Raw genomic sequence first — 16,414 nt, 5'->3', positions numbered from 1 at the left:
TTCAAGACCAGCCTGGCCAAGATACTGAAACCTCGTCTCCACTAAAAGTACAAAAAAATTAGCTGGGCGTAGAGGCATGCACCTGTAATCCCAGCTATTCGGGAGGCTGAGGCAGAAAATTTCTTAAACCCAGGAGGTGGAGGTTGCAGTGAGGCAAGATCGCGTTATTGTACTCCAGCCTGGGCACAGAGTGAGACTCTGTTTCAAAAAAACAAACAAGGACTGGGTGTGGTGGCTCACACCTGTAATCCCAGCACTTTGCGAGGCCGAGGCGGCCAGATCACAAGGTCAGGAGATCGAGACCATCCTGTCTAACATGGTGAAACCCTGTCTCTACTAAAAATACAAAAAATTAGCGGGGCATGGTGGCAGGCGCCTGTAGTCCCAGCTACTCAGGAGGCTGAGGCAGGAGAATGGCGTGAACCCAGGAGGCGGAGCTTGCAGTGAGCTGAGATCTTGCCACTGCACTCCAGCCTGGGCGACAGAGCGAGACTCTGTCTCAAAAAAATAAATAAATAAATTAAAAAAAAAATAAAGTAAATCAGTGAGAACAGTGATGACTTTTTTTTTTCTTTTGAGACTGATTCTCACTGTGTTGCCCAGGCTGGAATGCAGTGGCATGATCACGGCTCACTGCAACCTCCACCTCCCGGGTTCAAGCAATTCTGGTGCCTCAGCCTCCTGAGTAGCTGGGATATTTGTTGAAAGAACGAAGGGAAACACAACCCGTTGCATACTAGAGACTGGGTGGTGGCAATAACTACCTCTCTGCTCTCTACTTTTTCTCTTCTTTCCTCCCCCTGCACCCTCACCTCTTTCCCCTCCTCTCTTTTCTTAGGAGCTGGCACCAACTTAAAGATGGGAACACATAAGACTCCATTTGATCTGGCCACACACCACTAGCACCCTATGCGAGCCATTTCTCCTCTCAACTCAGCGGGAGGAAAAATGGGTGGAATTAGGCTTGGGGCTTGATTCTAAGAGATGCCTAGAGGATCAAAGAAGACCTCAGCAGGGAGGTTGTTTGAAATGTTAAGACGGCTGCCACAGATGCCAAGAGCCAGGGATTAGGGGACATAAGAATGCTGGCTGGGACCTACATCTCCCCCCTCCCAACTTTCAACTATGCAGGATTGCTCTGCCCTCTGGTACAATTCCGGCCCCTGCAATTGGTCTAAGAACTGAGGGAAGCCACAGGTGCTCCCATCCCAAGGCTGTCTGTCCCTTCCTGGTCTTCCCTGTAAAATGTAAGAGGCTCAGCCACACCTTTGGCCTGGCTGCCCTGTCTGGAGTGAGGAGTCTTTGTGGAAGGAGGCCAGGCCCAGCAGAGGACAAAGCTGGCTCCTGTGGAAGGCAGGTCTCCCAAGTGGAAAGGGGGATTGGTGTGTGTGAGAGCAACATCACGGTGGTCCTGGGCTTTCCCCAAACAGAGGGGCAAAGTTGGAGGGCCCTTAGGATGCTGCCCCAAGCCTGGTTTTTGCTGGTTCCTCCCTGGGGACACGCTGGAAGTTTCCTTCCTGGTCAGGTGACAGCCTGGCTCCAGGTTGAACTTTGGGCCCTATCCACAGGGACTGCTGGGAAGTCAGCTCCCTCCGCTGCCTGCAAGGCCAGCAAAGACATGTAGCTGAGCTGAGCAATCATTATTCCAGGGAGCAGGATTCAGCTACAGCTGAGACACAGGCTAGCTCTTCCTAGGCTAGCCCTCCCTGGGTGGCTCAGAAGCATGTCTGTCCTTTAGGCCAGGGGGCAAGAGGGAGAGCTGGGCCTGCTGGTCTGAAGGTGGCCCGAGCTGGGGATGAGAAGTGAGAATCTCTGGGTGCTGGAGTCAGCAGCAGTGAAGGGAATAAAACCCTGAACTCTCCTCATTTCCCTTCTTCCTCTCCCTACGTGCAAATCAGAGGATCCAATCTGTGGGTTGATTCCTGGAAATTCTAGTTTGAGGGGAATTTCCCTGAGGAATTATATGAGACACTGGCAGGGCTATCTTCAGAGGCATGCAAACTGTGTAGTTACGCATAGCCCATGCTCAGAAAGGCTCTGTGCTTGGTTGAATGTTTTGCTGTTGCCTCTTTTTTTTTTTTTTTTTGAGACAGAATCTTGCTCTGTCGCCCAGGCTGGAGTGCAGTGGCGCAGTCTCGGCTCACTGCAACCTCCACCTCCCGGGTTCAGGCAATTCTCTGCCTCAGCCTCCCAGGTAGATGGGATTACAGGCACCCGCCACTATGCCCGGCTAATTTTTGTATTTATTTATTTATTTTTTAGATAGAGTTTTGCTCTTGTTGCCCAGGCTGGAGGGCAATGGCACGATCTAGGCTCACTGCAACCCCTACCTCCCGGGTTCAAGCGATTCTCCTGCTCAGTCTCCAGAGTAGCTGGGACTACAGGCATGCGCCACTACATCTGGCTAATTTTTGTATTTTTAGTAGAGACAGGGTTTCTCCATGTTGGTCAGGCTGGTCTCGAGCTCCCGACCTCAGGTGATCCGCCTGCCTCAGCCTCCCAAAGTGCGGGGATTACAGGTGTGAGCCACCGCACCTGGCCTAATTTTTGTATTTTTAGTAGAGATGGGGTTTCACCATCTTGGCCAGGCTGGTCTTGAACTCCTGACCCTGTGATCCACCCGCCTCGGCCTCCCAAAGTGCTGGTATTATACAGGCTTGAGCCACTGCGCCCGACCTTTTTTTTTTTTTGAGAGGGAGTCTCGCTTTGTCACCCAGGGTGGAGTGCAGTGGCACCGTCTCGGCTCACTATAACCTCTGCCTTCTGGGTTCAAGCGTTTCTCCTGCCTCAGTCTCCCGAGCAGCTGGGACCACAGACAAGCACCACCATGCCTCGCTAGTTTTTCTGTATTTTTATTTATTTTATTGAGACGGAGTTTCGCTCTTGTCGCCCAGGCTGGAGTGCAATGGCATGATCTTGGCTCACTGCAACCTCCGCCTCCCGGGTTCAAGTGATTCTCCTGCCGCAGCTTCCTGAGTAGCTGGGAATATAGGCGCCTGCCAGCAAGCCTGGCTAATTTTTTTTTTTTTTTTTTTGAGATGGAGTCTCACACTGTCACCGGGGCTGGAGTGCAATGGCGTGATCTCGGCTCACTGCAAACTCCGCCTCCCGGGTTCAAGTGATTCTCCTGCCTCAGCCTCTCGAGTATCTGGGATTACAGGCACTTGCCACCTCGCCTGGCTAATTTTTGTATTTTTAGTAGAGACGGGGTTTTACTATGTTGGCCAGGCTGGTCTCAAACTCCTGACCTTGTGATTCACCTGCCTCGGCTTCCCAAAGTGCCAGGACTACAGGCGTGAGTCACCTTGCCCGGCCTGCTATTGCCTCTTGAAATTCTTTTTTTAAAAGACAAGGTCAGGCCAGGCGCAGTGGCTCACGCCTGTAATCCCAGCACTTTGGGAGGCCGAGGCGCGTGGGTCACCTGAGGTCAGGAGTTCGAGACCAGCCTGACCAATATGGTGAAACCCCGTCTCTACTAAAAATACAAAAATTAGCCAGGCTTGGTGGCGGGCGCCTGTAGTCCCAGCTACTCAGGAGGCTGAGGCAGGAGAATCGCTTGAACCCGGGAGGTGGAGGTTATAGTGAACCGAGATCGTGCCACTGCACTCCAGCCTGGGCGACAGAGCGAGACTCAGTCTCAAAAAAAACAAACAAACAACAACAACAACAACAAAAAGACAAGATTTCACTCTGTTTTGCAGGCTGCAGTGCAGTGGCGCGAACATGGCTCACTATAGCCTTGACCTCCTGGGCTCAAGGGATCCTCCCACCTCAGCCTCCCGAGTGAGTAGCTAGGACCACAGGCACTTGTCACCACACCTGGCTAATGAAAAACAATTTTTTTTTTTTGGAGAGATGAGCTCTTACCATGTTGCCCAAGGCTGGTCTCGAACTCCTAGGCTCAAGCAATCCTCCCACCTTGGCCTTCCAAAGTGTTGGGATTACAGACATGAGCCACTGTGGCAGGCCTTGAAATTCTTAATAAGTTTTTTTTTTTTTTTTTTTTTTTTGAGACAGAGTCTCACTCTGTCGCCCAGGCTGGAGTGCAATGGTGCAATTTTGGCTCACTGCATCCTCCGCCTACCGGGTTCAAGCGATTCGCCTGCCTTAGTCTCCCGAGTAGCTGGGACTACAGGCATGCACCACCACACCCAGCTAAGTTTTTGTATTTAGTAGAGACCGGGTTTCACCATGTTGGTCTGGCTGGTCTTAAACTCCTGACCTCAGGTGATCCATTTGCCTGGGCCTCCCAAAGTGCTGGGAATACAGGCCTGAGCCACCATGCCTGGCACCTGTAACACTTTTCCCTTGAAAACTGCATTCTCTACATTCCCTTTCCTCACCAACTAACAGAGGAAGAGGCTGGGTTCTTAGGAGTGCTAGGCTGGGCCAAGAGCACCCAGAGTACAGGGCTGGTTCCTGATCCAGAATGGGTGCTCTGGGATTGTGGGCTGGATCTGAATGAATCGTGGTTAGACAAGAAACTGAGGCCCAGCATGGACACTGGGTGGTCTGCCCCAGGGCCCCCAGGTGGGAGAGTGTCAATGATGTCCCAGGTTCACCACAGCTGAGCCCCTGGGGACATGCAGGGGGCTAAGGCAGGTTAGGGAGATCCCACTGCACTCTAGTAATACTGCAATGTTATGGTGAGTGCTATCTACAGTGCGCCGGGGCTGACTGGGCTGGGTGGCCCAGACAAATGGGCCCCTGCCCTCGTGGAGACCAGGACCAAGAGAAAGCCATGTGACCAGAGTCAGATTGGGTGATTCTGGCCACCCCACTGGTATGGACATCACAAGGCCCTTCTGGGGACTGACGGAGGGGGTTCAAGGGTGCTGAACCCACAGCTGGTCCCCAGCGCAATTTCTAGTCCTTAGGGTTTGAAGCCTTGGACCAGCCTGAGACAAAACCCAGATGCCCATCTTGGCTCCTCTCCCGCTGACCACCTCTGTCCCCTTCTGGCCTCCATTTCCGTTGTCGTGGGATCAGATGATATAAAAGGGCTTGGTCAGCTGTAATAGACCCAGAGGCCTGTAGGCAATGAGTACAGCAATTTCAGGATTCTTAATGTTTCCTTTCCTACCAGCCTCCCAGTCACACCTCTCACCTGCCCAGAGTTCAACCCTAATTAGTGTTGAGCATCTCAGTGGGAACTCCTGGTCCAGGCAGGAGTGCCCTGGGGCCTCAAATCCTAGTCCAAGGGTAAACGGAGGAAGGGCTATCCTCATCTTGCCACCAAAGGGTGAGGCAGGAACACAGTGGGCCTGGGCCCCCGCTGCACACCGAAGATGGTTGGAGCCTGGAAGGTGTGGTAAAGAGCGAGGAGGCGACCCCAGTCAGCAGATGGGAGGGAAATACCCACTGCGGGTCACAGGTCTTGGACGTGTCTGAAGCCTCTATTCCTGGCGCAAGCGCCCCAACACTGTCGGGGCTTGGAAGGAATTCTCCAAATTCCCTTATTCCAGGAAAAAATATTCCAGAATCCCCTGTCTATTCCCAGCCCAAACTTGGGATACCAAGTCTCCTGGGGTCCAACCCCAGCCTCTCGCTCCCCATTGCCTGCGCCCTTCCCCTTTCCGTCCCCACCCCATACCACCCTCTTCCGAACAGACCTCCCGCGGTGCCCCCTGCGGGACGGAACCTCAGTGCCGCCCCCTCCCGGGCGGCCCCACGACCCGCCCTCTCGGGCCCCAGCGGGGGGCACGACCCCGGGCTCCCGGGACCCCCTCCTCTCGGGACTGGACCTCGCCCTCCGCCGGGACCGGGGGAGGCGGGGAGGGGCCGCAGGCAGCGGCGCTCCCGCCCCGCGGCCGCTCCCGCCCCGCGGCCGCTCCCGCCCCGCTCCTTCCCTCCCCGCCGGCCTGCGCCCCGCCCGCCGCTCGGCCGGCCCCTCCCGCGCCGCTCCCGCCGCCCGCTCTCCGCGCCCGCTCGGCCTCCGCCGCCCAAACTTTTCTCCGGGCGCGCGTCCCCGGCGGCCGCCCCCGGCATGGGCACCGCGCCGCAGGGGGCCTGACCCGCCGCCCGCTCCGCCCCCGCCTGCCATGGCGGCCCGCGCGCCCCCCGCCGCACCTGCGGCCGAGGAGCCGGGGAACCCGGGCGGCCCCCCGCGCAGGAAGAAGTCCCGCTCCGGCGCGTCCGGCCTCCGCCGCGCCTTCAGCTGGCTGCGGGGCAAGCGGCGCAAGAAGAAGGCGGCGGGGGCCGAGGGCGCCGAACCGGCCGCCCCCCGGGCCAAGAAGGCGGAGGACAAGGCCAAGAGGGCCAAGGGCAAAGGCCGAGGTAAGGCGGTCGGCACCTGGGCTGAGCGCGGGGGGGCGTCGAGGGTGCGGCCGAGGGGGCTCTGCCGGGGGTCCGCGCGCGGCGTGTTGGAGGGGGGTGACCCCCAGGAGCTGGTGCTGGAAAGCGAAGAGGCCAGGGCTGAGTCCGAACACTTCCACCCAGCGCTGCCTTCCGCACTTTCCAGACCCAGTCCTGCCCCGCTGTGAGGGGAGGGGACCCCCGGCTGGGGCAGGGATCCCCTGGCAGAGCAGGAAGTGCTGGTAGCCCGACTCCAGGGCGGTGAGGCGATTCCCCCTCCCCCAGGCTCACCCAGGTTCTGCCCTCTGCTGAGTCAGGGGGTCAGAGACTTAACGCTGGCCTGTGGCCAATGGGAGAGACAGGTGGCCTTGGGTCTCTGGTGGGGACCCTCTGGGTCTGGAAGGTCAACCGCACTCACAAAGAGTTTCAGCTCCAGCTGGATCTGGATTTCCAGCCCCACAAAGGACCTCGCATGGAGCACAGTGTGCCCTGCCTTAGCTTCTTAACAGTGCTGGCTTTTCCCACCTGGCCTCCCTCAACGCTCACCTGGGCCAGGCCACAAACATCACCTCCTGGGGTAGTGAGCTCACCAAGGTGAACCAACCCGCCCCTCCCTATCACTCCTTCTTCCAGCCCTGGAGAAACATGCCAGTGTCGGAAGTGTGCTTACAGATGGGGGAAACTGAGGCCCAAGCTCAGTGGAGAGGCTGTACCTGGGCTGGGGTGGGTACTTAAAATTCAACAGCTAATTCTCAGTCTTTCTGAATTTGAGCCCCTGGGCTCCTCCTCTGGCCTGGATGGGCAGCCTGAAAGGCAGGGAAGCCGACCTGGCCCATCCCTGCTGGGGTCATTTTCAGTTCCTTTCTTGGGCCTTCCCTCATTTTCCAGTTTCTGTCTTCTTTTTGGTGGGGAGGGCTTGAGTCTTTGCAAGAGGGTGGAGCTCCCTTGGGGCTTGCCGTCCTGGGAAATCCACCTTTCCTAGACTGCTGCTGCAGTGCTGGAGGTGAGGAAATGGCTGGGTGTGCGGGCCCATCCCATTCTGCCTGTGTTTACCCTCCCGGTGTCCTTTAACCACCTCTTCTGGGAGAGTTAGAAGGAACACTTTAGGGGTCAGGAAGAGGGTGGAAAGCCTCATGTGTGATTGTATCCGGCTTGATCTTCCTTTTGGATAAGGGCCCTGCTTCCCTGCGGCACAGCCACAAATAGAAGTGAGGGTGCTGGGGCTGGGGTGACTGGGCCAAACCCTGAGGGAGGATTGGATTTGGGTGAGGGGTGTTTCCAAAGCCTCTGCAGTCCTAAGAGGACATGGAGTCTGTCCCAGGGCTGCCCCACTGGGATTCAGTCTGAAGTCATCCCCATCTCATTCAAGAGGGCATTGCAGCAGGATGTATTGTGGTCAGACTGTCAGGATTGGCAGGCAGAAAGCTAGTGGACTAGCAGTGTATACTCCAGGGCAGTGGACTTTTTTCCTCTGGGAGACCAGCCTGGAAGGCAGGGGGCTGGAAAAGCTGAGCCTGTAGGTCACTGCTCCAACAGCCTGGGTTTGGGGTCATTGGGTCAGTGGCCAGGCCTCCCTCTTGCCTTGTGTTTGGTATCAGGTGGCTCTGGGCTTTCTGGGCAGCATGTCGGCCTGATCTGAGCCCACGTGCATGGGTAACACCTCCTTGCCCCTGGCTGTTGTTTCTCCAGGTCTGGAGGTGGCCCTGGGTATGACTGGAGGAAGTCCTGTTCCCTTTTACTCCAGCCTCCTATTATTGCAACTGTTTCCTTGTCACCTGCCTGGCCCAACTTCTTTTCTGTTTATTAAGAGAAATAAATCTGATCCCACTAATCTCCACTGGCAACGCTGGCCAGGAACGGGAAGCCTGCAGAAGGCTTAACTCTTTCAGGGAGAATGTTCAGAATGGAGATTGGGAGAGGTGGGGAGGAGGGATACACAGGAGATTGCTGGGAGGTCGGGGATCTTTGCTGGGGAAGTCATTATCTCCTCCATTCCAATCTCTGACTCAAAGACCTACGAGAGGCAGGTCTTGATTCCTCTAATCTGACTCTCCTACTTTAAGATGGAAAAACTGAGCTTGTCATGGAGTTTTGAGCACCAGTCTTCCATGATTCCCTTGCTGACCTCACTACCCTGCACAAACTTAGAAGAAGAGAGGAAGTCTGACATTTATTGATTAGTCTGAATATGTCAAGATCTCACTTGCAGATGAAAAAATTGAGACTCAGGGACAGTGAGTGACTGATTTGACCAAACTGGGATTTAAACTCAAATTACTTGCCTCAAAAATCGGGACTGTTTTCATGACTCTCCCAAGGACATAGAGCAGCAGGTAAGGCTTGAAGATCTTCTTGTTCAACTCACTTTACAGATGGGAAATGGCCCAGAGAGAGAAGTGAGGGAACTTGATAGAGTGGGGAGAGTATCAGAATCAGGCCAATGAGAGTTTAAATCCTGGCCCAGCTACTAGCAAGCCCCATGATGTAGGATGAGCAACTTCTCAGTGGGCTCCCTGATTCCACCACTGTCTTGTGGGGAAGAAAGGGGGAATCCTCTGGCTGGACATTGCCTTGATGGGCTGTGACCTTTCTGTCTCACCAAGATTCTCACAAGAGAGCATATGAAAATTATATTAAAGGCTGGGCGTGGTGGCTCATGCCTGTAATCCTAGTATTTTGGGAGGCCGAGGCAGGCAGACTGCCTGAGCTCAGGAGTTCGAGACCAGCCTAGGCAACACGGTGAAACCCCGTCTCTACTAAAATATAAAAAATTTGCCAGACAAGGTGGCGTGCACCTGTAGTCCCAGCTACCCGGAAGGCTGAGGCAGGAGAATTGCTTGAACTCGGGAGGCGGAGGTTGCAGTTAGCCAAGATTGCACCGCTGCACTCCAGCCTGGGCAACAGAGCGAGACTCAGGGAAAAAAAAAAAAAAAAGAAAATTATATTAAAGAGAAGTAACCATAGAAATGCAAGGGGTTGCTATGACTGTGTTTATAAGTTTAGTCACCTGAGCTCTAACGACCCAGTCTGGAAGGAATGGGCTCTGGGCCTAAGAACAACTTTGCTTGACTGGGCGTGGTGGCTCACACCTGTAATCCCAGCACTTTGGGAGTTTGAGGTGGGTGGGTCACGAGGTCGCGAGTTTAAGACCAGCCTGACCAACATGGTGAAACCCTGTCTCTACTAAAAATACAAAAATTAGCTGGGCTTAGTGGCACGTGCCTGTAATCCCAGCTACTCAGGAGGCTGAGGCAGGAGAATCGCTTGAACCCGGGAGGTGGAGGTTGCAGTGAGGCGAGATTGCACCACTGTACTCCAGCCTGGGTGACAGAGCGAGACTAGGTCTCAAAAAAAAAAAAAAAATGGACAACGCTGCTTCCCTGGTCTGCCCCTGTCAAGCTACAAGATGCTGGCAGGTTATTCACCCCTCCAAGCCTCAGTATCCTTATCTGTAAAATAGGGATAATAAATCCTAGCTTTATAGGGGCCTTTCCAGGATCAAATGAGCTAACAGACATGCAAATGCGTTGTGAACTGTGGAGCATGGTGCAGCTGGCAGCAGGTTTCTGCTGTTGTTATGCTGCTGAGGACTTGAGCATTAGTTAAGTTCACCCTGATCCATGTTTGGATAACAGCCCGTGATGATGATGATTATTGAGGGGGATTCACAGAGGGTAGAGTCTCACCTTTGTCCCACAGGAGGACTCAGACATAAGAAAAAGTTAAAAAAACAGGCCAGGCACGGTGGCTCACACCTGTAATCCCAGCACTTTGGGAGGCTGAGGCGGGCAGATCACAAGGTCAGGAGATTGAGACCATCCTGGCTAACATGGTGAAACCCTGTCTCTACTAAAAAATACAAAAATTTAGCCAGTTGTGGTGTTGGGCGCCTGTAGTCCCAGCTACTTGGGAGGCTGAGGCAGGAGAATGGAGTGAACCCGGGAGGCGGAGCTTGCAATGAGCCGAGATCGCGTCACTGCACTCTAGCCTGGGCGACAGAGCAAGACTCCAGCTCAAAAAAAAAAAAAAAGAAACAAAAAACAAGTTAAAAAAAACAAAAACAAACAGGAATCCATATCTTCCAGAAATATCACCTGGACTCTAGACAAGTGTGTGGGTAGGAAGTGTTTCTGGGACAGATGCCAGGATTGGAGCCCAGCAGATAATCAGGGGAGGCTTTCTGGAGGAGGCGAGTGCCTATGGAAGGAGGGCAGGGTCCTGGCTAATCTGAATGGGAAGAGAAGTAACAGGAAGGCTGCTATGTGCTATATATACCCTGGCCAAGCATTTTCATCAAAGTCTTCCTATGTCCTTACAGCAACCTGGGAGGTGGACAGTTATCACCATTTGTAGGTGAGAAAAAAGGGGTGAGAGTAAGTAGCCCAAGGTCACTCAGCTTCATTTATTTGAAGAGGACATATTCTTTACTCTGTAGTGTAAGGCACTGTTCAAGGTGATGCGAATGCCAGAGGACCAGACAGGCAAGGTCCCCATCTATGTGGAAGTGAGGTTCACAGCATCACAATGACGGAGCCACTCAGTCTGCCTCCAGAGGCCACACTCTACAAAGAAAATTATATGATGATGGCTGTGTTTCTGACTCTGGAGGCGGGTAACCTCTCTAGAGTTTTAGACAAAACCAGTTTTGGGGAAAGGGCTATGTAGTCCTCCTGAGGGTTTCTCTTGTGCAGTGGGCAGCGGCTGAGGGGTGGGAGTAGGCGTGGCTCTGATACTGAGAATTTGAGAGCCACCCTGCCAGGCCTAGCTGACTTAGCCCCATGTTAACTCCAGTCAGTTCACTGTGGCCTCTCCAAGTTCCCTCTGGCCACTCAGGGAGGACTGTCCTTTCATGGTGTGGAGTTGTGGAGAGAACCCTGAGTTTGAGTTCTGCTCTGTTGTATGACCTTGGGTAAGTCCTGCCCCTCTTTGGACCAGACATGCCCTGTCTTGATAAAGATGGTTTTTTGTTTTTTTTTTTTTTGAGACAGAGTCTCACTCTGTCGCCCAGGCTGGCGTGCAGTGGCGAGATCTCAGGTCACTGCAACTTCTGCCTCCCAGGTTCAAGCGATTCTTCTGCTTCAGCCTGGGACTACAGGTGAGTGCCACCATGCCTGGCTAATTTTTGTATTTTTAGTAGAGATGGGGTTTCACCATATTGGCCAGGCTGGTCTCGAACTCCTGACCTCATGATCCGCCTGCCTTGGCCTCCCAAAGTGCTGGGATTACAGGCGTGAGCTACCGCGACTGGCCGACAAAGATGGGGTTTAATGGCCTCTGAGACTCTTGCTAGTTCTAGGATTCTGTGAGTTTGAGAATGGGCTGAGGGAGCAAGCCTGTAGGGGCTGGGGGCTAGGCATGGGGATGGGAGCTGTGTCCAGGAAAGGAGAGCTGACCCCCAGCCAGCCAGATAAGACACTGAGACCCAGTGGCCTGGATGTCATAGGAAGGTGAGTAAGGTGGCTGGGCGTGGTGAAACCCCGTCTCTACTAAAAATACAAAAATTATGGCCGGGCACAGTGGCTCACGCCTGTAATCCCAGTGCTTTCGGGGGCCAAGGCGGGAGGGGATCACCTGAGGTCAGGAGTTTGAGACTAGCCTGGCCAACATGGCGAAACCCCATCTCTACTAAAAATGCAAAAATTAGCTGGGCATGGTGGCATGCATCTGTAATCCTAGGCTACTCGGGAGGCTGAGGCAGGAGAATAGCTTGAACCCAGGAGGCAGAGGTTGCAGTGAGCTGTGATCGCGCCATTGCACTTCAGCCTGGGCAACAAGAACAAAAAGCTCCGTCTCAAAACAAAAAACAAAAATTAGCCAGGCGTAGTGGCAGGCGCCTGTAGTCCCAGGTACTTGGGAGGCTGAGGCAGGAGAATCACTTGAACCCAGGAGGCGGAGGCTGCAGTGAACTGAGACCACGCCACTGCACTCCAGCCTGGGCGACGGGAGTTCAACTGGGCAACAGTTTCATTCAAAACTCAAAAAAAAAAGGAAGGTGGGTAAGGAGAGTCCATTATGAACAATGTCATTTCTCTCTGCTGAGGAAGGGGCCTAGATAGTTCCAAAGCAGTGAGAGTCAAGTCTCTGGGGTCGTGGACACCTTGTTCTTCTGAGGTCAGGATGGTGTCTGTTTGCCCGTCAGTCAACACTCCCATGTGTTTTCCCCTTCTGTGTCAGTTCCTGTGCTGCTTCTCCTGCCTGGAATGTGCTCCCCTTCACTTTGCTATCCAGTGAACTCCTATTCAGCCCTCAGGGCCTGGTGTCAGTGTCATCTCTGTGATACTCCCAGGGGAAATTATTGTCCCCAGACCCTAGAGCAAGGTGCTTAAGAGAGTTGGGGTTGGGCAGTATATGCTTTTCCAGCCACTTTCTTCTTGGGTAAAGGGCACCTCAGTGTCCTTACCTGGGGCCTGGAGCAATGTAATAGGGGCTGAGTTCCCTCTGCTATGGGATACCTCCAATAGGGGAGTGGTTTCCCCAGAGGAGTTTGGGGTTTCTCAATAAGAATGTGACATTTTGGCTTCCCAGAAATGTAAAAAATAAAGAGTGTGACAGGGTGGCTGCTCTGTCTCCCCCAGACCCCTGTGAGAGGACAGACATTGTTTTCCTAGGGTCCAGACGGGAGAGGGAGCCTCACTCACTTATTTCACAGATATTTCCTAAGTGTTATATACCAGGCACTATCCTAAGGATGAATAAGAGAGACAAAGTCCTGGGCCTCATGAACCTCACGATGAGTGTGTGTATAGGGGGGAAAATAACGCTGAACAAGTAATTAAGGGTTAAAAAGTGTGACAAGGGGAAGCACAGCAATCTCTGAGGGAGGTCAGGGACGGCTTCCCCAGGGAGGTGGCGCTTGAGCTGAAATGGAAGGATGAAAGGAAGCTGGGATTGAAGGGTTTGTGGCACTGGCGTCAGGCAAAGCACGTGCTAGGGACTTGGGACCAGCTGGCTATCTGGGGTTCCGTGGGATCCAGGGATTGCTGTACCTCACTATTTTGAATACCCGAAGGGCAGAGACTGGGTTGACAGACTCTTCCCTCTGCCCTGGCCAGCACAAGGCCTGGCTAAGTGTCCTTGGATGATAGGTAATGCTCCAGTATGGGCCCCCAGAGATGGGCATCTCCGGATCCTAGACTCTCAGAGCTCATGGCCCGAGATGTCATAGGGAGCCCTCATGGTACATACAGATGGGGCAGCTGAGGCCCGGAGGAGGAAGTGACTTGCTCAAGTTCACATGGCCATCTAGTGTCAGAGGCAGAAGAAAAGCCCACAACTGCCAGGCGTTCAGCTTCTTCACTCCTTTCTTCAGACTTCAAATGGAAAATCGCATCCCAGAGAGGTGCCTCTGCTAGGGGTGTGAAGAGCTGAGAAGGAAGCAAGGCCAAGGGAGTCTTCCCTGCCCTCCCCTCAACACCTTCAGGGGCTCCTTCCAGCTCTCTCTCCCTCACCCTTCTCTTGGAAATTCCCCTTGGGCCTGAAAGGGGCTCTCAATCAGTGTGCTCTCCCCACACTATACCCTCCCTGCAGTCCCTGAAGCAGGGCTCCTAGCAAGGGTTGAACTGTGGTGGCCAAGCCCTGTGACCCCAAAAATCTGCATTCTCTTGTCAGCAGAGGGCAGAGTGAGAGCCTCCCCTCAGCACCTGCTCCTTGGAAATCCCTCTCTCTCCAGACCCTCAAAGCTGTCTCAGCTGCTCATGGCCTGTCACATGCTAAAGAAAACGAATAAGAGGAAGCATTGTATGTTATTTGGGCCACAGTGAACATGGTGGGGTTGGAGGAGCAGGGACACACACCTTCCTTGTGCGGACCCAAAGGCCACCTCTAGCCCGTTGGCAGACTTGGGGAAGTGAGCCAAGTTCCTGCAGCTTCCTTGGTTAGGAGGAGTGAAATCTCTGTCCGCCTCCCCCATCGTTAGTTATACCCCACTGTACTCTATGCCCTTGTACTCCACTGTCCTGAGGGGCTGATTCATTAAAAGACTGTCAGCCCACTCACAGGGTGCCCATCTCTGTGCTTGGCATGGAAGGGGCGATAGAGACAGCTCAGCTCACAGAGGATTTAAACCCTGAATCTTGTAGCAAAGTGCGTGATTCCCAGGAGGCTCCTGGTAGGGAGATTACTAAGTGAGGCCTCCTGTCTGCTTAGGACACCCCCTCCTCCAAGTCTAGCCAAGTGAGGTCTTCCCCACCATTTTCATTTTTATTTTTTGAGACAGAGTTTCGCTCTTGTTTCCCAGGCTGGAGTGCAGTGGTGCGATCTCTGCTCACCGCAACCTCTACCTCCTGGGTTCAAGTGATTCTCCTGCCTCAGCCTCCTGAGTAGCTGGGATTATAGGCGCCTGCCACCATGCCCAGCAAATTTTTGTATTTTTAGTAGAGACAGGGTTTCACCATGTTGGCCAGGCTGGTCTTAAACTGCTGACCTTGTGATCTGCCCGCCTCAGCCTTCCAAAGTGCTGGGATTACAGGCATGAGCCACAGCGCCCGGCCCCTTTTATTTATTTATTTATTTTTTTGAGACAGTCTCGCTGTGTCGCCCAGGCTGGAGTGCAGTGGTGCGATCTCAGCTCACTGCAACCTCTGACTCCCAGGTTCAAGCGATTCTCCTGCCTCAGCCTCCCAAGTAGCTGGGACTACAGGTGCCCGCCACCATGCCTGGCTAATTTTGTATTTTTAGTAGACACGGGGTTTCACCATGTTGGTCAGGCTGGTCTTGAACTCCCGACCTCAGGTGATCTGCCCGCCTCTACCTCCCAAAGTGCTGGGATTACAGTCATGAGCCACTGTGCCCGGCCTTCCCCACCATTTTCTAAGACAGTCACGAGGCATTCCAGCTCATTCTTGTAGTTCCTGGAGTTCTGGTCCATATGCCTTCCATACCACCTACTTCTTCCCACCAGTCCTAGCCTAGCCTGTCCTGTGTTCTTGGCAGTGGGCAGTACTCCTCCCACAGGATCCTGGAGCAAGCACTGCCTTTGCAGTGAAAGTATTTATGCGCTATCATCACTACCTCCGTCAGTATGCAAGCGTCACCGTTGCTACTACAGCTAATCTACAAGCCCCACCATCTCCACCTCCACCAGTTTCTATTAAACACATAGGTATACCTACTATGTGCTGAGCCTGGGGTTACTAAAAGGAGTCAGACAATCACTGCTCTTCAGGAAACTGTTCTGGTTGGAAAGGCAGACACTAAAACTATTGTCTGAAGGCAAGTTCTGGGATGGTGAACACGGGGTGCAGGGGAGCCCTGGGGTGTGATCAGTACTATATCAGAAGGCAGCACTAATGTCTGTGGGGCCTTCATTAAGGAAGCACTGAGCTGGGGGAAGAGGGGGTGCAAGGAAGACTTCATGGAGGAGCAGCATGTAGAGCAGGGCATTGAGAATGAAAAGGCACCTTTCAGGCCAAGGTGGAAGAGGGGATGGCAGGTGTGAACGCCTGGAGTTGTGTGCTGGAGGGTGGCAAGCAGTTTTGTGTGGTTGTAGCTCTGAGAAGAAGATTCTCATCTCAGAGATGAGGTCGGAGATGAGGCTGAACTGGTGGGCAGGGGCAGCTCCTCCAATGCTTCTTGTGAAGGCCAAGGAACCTGCCACACTTCAGACATCCTTTGAGCCTCTTCACATACCTGTCCTCACTTAATTCATGCCAAGAAATTTAGACTTTATCCTTGGGTATTCCCTCTACTCCCCCATACTAACTGTTCTTTTTATGGGCCCCAGTTTCCCTATCTATATAAATTCAGGGAATTGGCTAGCTGATCTCTGAGGTCTTTTTCAGCTTTGACACTAGGACCATTTTCTCTGTGCAAAGTGTACACGCAGCTTGGTACACATTGTATGCTCAATGAATATTTTCTATGGGTGAATAACTTGCCAGCCTTTCAAGGACTGCACTGTTGTCAACCTGAGACTCTAGCAAGAGAAGGGCCTCAGAGAGAGTTGGGTTTAGCTTTGACTCTCACATTTTGCAGGGAGGGAAGAGGGTTTGCTGGAGCCATCGGGCATAAGAGGTAGCACGGTATAGTGGAGGGGCTTGTTCTGGTGGCAGGAAGGATAAGCCATGTGGGGTCTAGAACTGAGGGCTCTAGACTTCCAGCGCAGTGCTCTCTCTACTCTACC

General features: G+C 53.6%; 1 protein-coding gene across 1 annotated transcript in view; it reads left to right on the top strand.

Annotated features, from left to right (window-relative positions):
- Positions 1 to 5,915: 5,915 nt before the first annotated feature.
- The window catches only part of NHSL3 (NHS like 3), a 32,918-nt gene continuing 22,419 nt past the window's right edge, over positions 5,916 to 16,414 (top strand). Inside the window, exon 1 of the mRNA XM_034960393.4 lies at positions 5,916 to 6,276. Coding sequence (XP_034816284.3) covers positions 6,042 to 6,276 — 235 coding nt within the window. The 5' untranslated portion in view covers positions 5,916 to 6,041. The remainder of the gene's footprint in view (positions 6,277 to 16,414) is intronic.

The sequence above is a fragment of the Pan paniscus genome, chromosome 1 (genome assembly GCF_029289425.2).
Source record: "Pan paniscus chromosome 1, NHGRI_mPanPan1-v2.0_pri, whole genome shotgun sequence".
In the NCBI taxonomy this organism is placed as follows: Eukaryota; Metazoa; Chordata; class Mammalia; order Primates; family Hominidae; genus Pan; species Pan paniscus.
This window is presented reverse-complemented; position numbering and strand designations above follow the sequence as displayed.